The 5,692-nt window shown below is 40.6% G+C and overlaps 1 protein-coding gene across 1 annotated transcript in view; it reads right to left on the bottom strand.

Moving 5' to 3' along the window:
* OBSCN (obscurin, cytoskeletal calmodulin and titin-interacting RhoGEF) overlaps positions 1-5,692 on the bottom strand; it is a 160,015-nt gene that overhangs the window by 37,901 nt on the left and 116,422 nt on the right. The window contains 2 exon segments of the mRNA XM_031062951.1: positions 2,027-2,299; positions 3,520-3,792. Of these exon segments, the coding sequence (XP_030918811.1) occupies positions 2,027-2,299; positions 3,520-3,792 (546 nt within the window).

The following is a 5,692-nucleotide window of genomic DNA, read 5'->3' on the forward strand; positions in this document are numbered from 1 at the left end:
TCTCGTTGATTAGGTGAAAGCATCTTATAGGCTTGGGGGACTTCACCTCAAGGATAGCCAATTGGACAGGAGCCAAAAAGTCCCACCTGAGCAATTTACTAGAAAAAGAAGAGAACAAAGAAACTAATTGCTTTTGTGAGGTGTTTTACCAGGAGCAAGAACCTCTTACGCCTCAATCGTTTTTTCTCTGTAAAGAGTTTTGTTATTTTGCTTTTTGTTGAAACCTTTTTGTTTCCAACACTGCAACACAAGCCATCCTGCTGATTTTATGCTTTCTACAGTACCTGAGCTATCTTGGGTGTGAAATAGACCTCCAAGATCTTATGAGACCTGGCTCGAGGAGGCTCCTGTTTCACAAGAGCCTTCTGCAAGCCATGAGGACGGTAGCGCAATGGACTGAGCATTCTCCTTGTTGTAAAGTTGAGTGTAAAGTCATCATAAAGTCACGACCATGAGTACCTGTGCACCACTGATTTGTCCTTGTCTGCCCTGCTCTATGCTGCCAATGACAAACATTCATTTACCAACTCTCATTTCAAGTAATTAACCTCTTGTATATATAACTAACATCTCTGTCTCACCAAGCTTAGAATAAAGATAACCCTACACAGTCCATATTAGCAAGGAATTTAACTGAAAATTTCAAGCATATGAAATGAGCCTTGATTGTGTTTATTTTAGGTCTGGCCTTAATTGAAATCAGGTTATTGTGGGACTAAAGAATAACTCAAATATTTTAATAACGAGTCACCCCACTTCTGTGTGATTGCAGTATGTGTCACAGCATCAGGAAATAACAAATAAATATGTGATGGGAATGATCTGGTGTCCTGCTGTCCATGATCATAGAATGGTTTGGGTTGGGGCCTTGAAGATCATCTAATCCCAATCCCTACACTCAGTACACTGGAAAATGTTCCTTGCTTACATTACACTTTGGCCTAAAAGACAGAAATAATTCTTTCAGTCTTGAGTTCAAGACATTTATGATGTAAATGACCTGCCATGATATGCCAATCCAAAGAATTAAAGGCAAATATGGTCAACAGCCAGTTCTTTAACTCTGGACACCACAAGAACAACATAAAGTCTTTTCTCTGTTGTCAGCAAAACTTCATAGAGAAAAATCTGTCAACAGGAAGAGTATTGTATTTTTATTTTGAAGTTCATTAAATGTAAGTACCCAAAATTAGAAAAAGCTGATTTAAATCCATCAAACTTTTTTTTAATTGTGGTGGAAATGACTGGAATGTGTAACAGAGATCCCTTAAGTCTCAGAAATCATTAAACAGAGATTGCCTGTAGTCATTTAAAGTATAATTGGTCCATCAGTGACTCTTTAATATCTCAGCTACAGCTAAAATACATTTAATTATCTCATAACCATCACTGGGATGGAGCTGTGTGACCACTGCTGGGTCACCCACTTGTCCCACTTGAGAAGGAGCCAGACCCTGGGTGCAGAAATGGACACTAATGGCATCATTCAACCTGCTCCACAAGGGAATTAGGGAATTATCATCTTCTCTATTTAACTATTAACTCTGTGTCTCTGGAGCAGGAGGTATGTGCTTCATGGGTGTCCACCATTGAAGGTTTTAATATGCTACTCATTAATCTGGAAAACTGTTTGTCCTGCACCTGAGCTGATTTCAAAGATTCCTCTGCTATTCTGGATAATTTTTCCACATGGACTCTAGCTCAGCTCCCTCCTGTGTCCACATTTGCCAAGAGTGAAGAATACTGATTTTTGTTAGAGTTCATGTTACATTTTACAAAAGACTGCAGCTAAAGAAAGTTGGGGAGCATCTCTACCATCACTAGCCTGATGTATTTTTCTTCTGATGAGGTGGATCTGGTCAAAGAACAAGTTGCCAGTAGCGTCTTCTCAGCCTAAGAACACCATTTTGGTACATGTGAGACAAAATGGAAAGAATCAGCACAAAGATTGGGAAATTCAAGGCTGTAGCTCAATACCAAAGTTTGAGATTTTGAGTGCCCCTGGGCTGGAACAACACACACTTACCAATGACAGAAAGCTTGGCTGATGAAATGGCCTCCCTGGAAGCAAAGGTCACCTCTCCAGAATGACGCAGTTGGGCTTTTTTCAGGATAAGTTTGTATTTGTTTCCATCTGCTTGTACCTCCCAGTCGTCCCCCGCCTGGATCTCTGTGTCATTACTGTACCAGGCCACTTCATTCACTGGCACAGCTTCACTCAGGACACAGCTAAATGTTGCTTTTTCCCCCAGAGACACTTCCACATCCGTGAGGGGCTGCAGGAACTGCAGGCGCCACCCTGTAGATTAAAATCAGTGATCAAGGCCTCAGTTACAGAAACAATCAGGAGATTTTGTGAATATTTGTGCTGAAACTCTGAACAGCCAGGCCCTGGAGTGCAAGGAGATCATTAGAAGGTTTGTATACATTGTCAGAACAGAAGGTTTGGAATCACAGAATGGTTTGGTTTGGACTTTAATGCCCATCTTGTTGCATCCCCTGCCTTGGGAACACCTTCCACCAGACCAGGTTGCTTCAAACTCCCTCTAATCCATAAGTGGGGACTGATCTCTGCTTTTGTAATCTTATCTTCATGTACAGAAGGGGTTTCTGGTCCCCACTGGGGTCTCCTGTAATATCATAAAGTAAAAGGATACAGAGATAATGTTGATGCTGATAAAACCCTCCTCTCTGAAGCCCTGAAGTGTCTATAAACACAACCAAACTCATCAGAATCATGACAGCTCTGAGACAGTCATTTGCTGCTAATTCAGTGCCAACTGATCCTGCTTATAAACCATCTCACATCCTACAGAGCAAGAAAAGAAGGGATTTGTAAAGCATCATCCTTTTAGGAGTGAGAGAACTGGATTTTTTTCAGATTTTTTTTTTCCAGGGAAAATAAAAGGTTTTGGGTTGGTCTAATTTGTACCTACCAGTATGTGAAGGCACCCAACAAGAAAGATGGAGAGGGACATTTTGCAAGAGCGTGGAGTGACAGGACACAGGGGAATGGATTCAGATGGACAGAGAATAGGTTTACATGAGATATTAGGAAGAAATTCTTTGCTCTGAGGGTAGAAAGCCCTGGCACAGGGTGCCCAGAGAAGCTGTGGCTGTGACTGGATCCCTGGAAGTGTCCAAGGCCAGGCTCGACAGGGCTTGGAGCACCTGGGACAGTGGAAGGTGTCTCTGCCCATGGCAGGGGTGGGGCTGGATGATCTTTAAGGTCCCCTCCAACCCAGTCCATTCTGTGATTTTGTGGGTTAGTGGTGGGTTTGATGATCCCAGAGATCTTTCCCAACCTGAATGATTCTATTATTATTTATTGTGTGGGAAGAACACCTAGGTAAGAGAAACAATAAATGCAACATTTATTTTCCAGATTAATGAGTAGCAAAGATATGTTACATTTGCTGTTTCTCTTACCTAAATGTCCTACTCATCGTATTTCCCTGGTTTCTTTCCCCCTTTCCAAGCAGAAATTGAAGATTTCCCCTGCCCAAGCACCTGAGTTACCTTTCACTGTGAGGAAGGCTGAGGTCACCGCATCACTGCACATGAAAGTCACCCTGCAGCTGTCCTGGGGAGTCAAATTCTTCAGCAGCAGGATATGCCTGAGTCCATTTTCAAAGTAAACCATCTCAGTGTTTTCTGTGGTTTTGGCAGGTTCATCATCAATCAGCCAGTTGTAATTGTAGGTCTCAGGCTTGGAGAGGTAACACTCGAACAGGGCTTCCCCTCCTTCCACAGCCTCCACATTCTCCAGGCCCTGGACAATGCTGTTCTTGGCTAGAAAAGAAGGACAATTAACAGCATTAATTATTTGGCTCTATATCTCTGAATATTAGCAAGATTCGGAGCACTGGATGATCCCCACTGCTGCAAAGCTGATGGAAAAATGTGGATGTGATAAACTGTGCTTGTAGGTTTAATTGTTGATTACAATCCGTCCTCTAGCAAAGTATTACAATAAAAAGATTTAAAGACGGTTTAAAAGTAATGATAAACCTCTAGAACCTCTAGCGTTTCATCCAGGTTTCTTCCAAAAACCTGTTTTTTTATAAATAAAGAAAAAATTGACATATTTGTATAAATAGGGCCAATAGTCAGTGGGAAGGCATAGCTCAGGAAGATAAAGTGTAATCAAATTCCTTTTGTCCTGTGACAGTTTCCCAAAGATCTCCCAAACAACGCAATTATCATCATGACAGGGGAGATGTGAATCCACTGACAGCTCATGATAAAATCTCATTACTTTTCTCACAAAGCAAATTTAAGAGAATATGATGGCTGGCAAAGCGATAGTGACAATTATCCGAGATAATTCTGCCTCTGGGAAACACACAAAGTCAAAATATCTACCAAGATTACATAGAATAGTAAATTTCTGAATCATTGTAGAAGCTCTGTGACATTTAGGTTTATTTTCCCATGCTGTGTGGTGAGTTGTGGGGTCAGAAACATGCACAAAGCTCCACACTCCAGCCAGGCATCAGTTGGCATCTGGACAGGAACAATTAGCTGGATGCCAAATTAAATGTGGGCTGGTGCATGTGGGTATAATTCATGTTGCTACAGGGACAAATGACATGCACGAGGGTTGAGTAAATACAGTTTGCACAAATGCCATAAAATGGTCAGCTTGATTTGTGTTAGAAACCAAGACATCCCTGTTTAGATATCGACAGATCATTTGGAACCATGCCCAGAAAAAAAAAATTAGTGAGAATAATTAAAATGTTAAGAGACATCCAAACTGAGACATTTATTTAATGGTAAAAACAAACAAACATACCCAAAAAGCACAAGTCACCAGATATTTATTAACTTATTACTAATTACTAATTACAAGGTGCCCAGAGATGTTGTGTGTGGACTCCCCATCCCTGGAAGTGTCCAAGGCCAGGTTGGATGGGGCTGGGAGCAATCTGGGACAGTGGAAGGTGTCCCTGCCATGGCAGGGGGTTTGGAACTACAGGACCTTTAAGGTCTTTTCCAACCCAAACTATTCTGGGCTTCTATAATACTAAAAATATTCTGAATTTTATAAGATTCATACTTACAGAGAACAATGAGGACTTGCAGACTATTCTTGGAGAATGTGTAATTTTTGTTAGAACAACCCAAATTGTTTATCTGTGTACTTCGAAAGCACTGGTTTCCATAATTGGGGAAAGCAGCCAATTGCTAACCCTACATCCTCTGGGATGCTTTTAGATTTTGCTCATTAAAATCTTTTTAAATCCTTACAATAGAAAGTGCTTATCAATGTAGAAAATATTATAATAAATAATACCCTGTTCTTCTTCACTAACAACCAACTGCAGTTAAGCAAGAAGGCAAAATAGCCACAAATATTCAGAAATCAGAACCTGCTGTTGCTGATCACTCCAATTCACTTGGTAACCAATCCCAGGAATTCCATATGCAACAGAAAAAAAGAAGAAATTTCCATGTAAAATCCTAACTTTTTGTTAATTTTGTATATATTGTTCCTCAGGGTCTCCAGAAATATGAGTGCTGAGTGAGGAGGTAACTCCTGAGGGATCACTGTTTGAAATAGGTCAATTACCAAACTCCTCTACCCAGCAAAATAAAATGGAATTCCACATTATCCTTTAGTTACTGGTTTTATGTAAAAAGTGCTCTTTAACAGCAAAACAATATTTGTGTTATTCCTTTGGACCAA

Source organism: Geospiza fortis, unplaced genomic scaffold, assembly GCF_000277835.1.
Source record: "Geospiza fortis unplaced genomic scaffold, GeoFor_1.0 scaffold34, whole genome shotgun sequence".
Lineage (NCBI taxonomy): Eukaryota > Metazoa > Chordata > Aves > Passeriformes > Thraupidae > Geospiza > Geospiza fortis.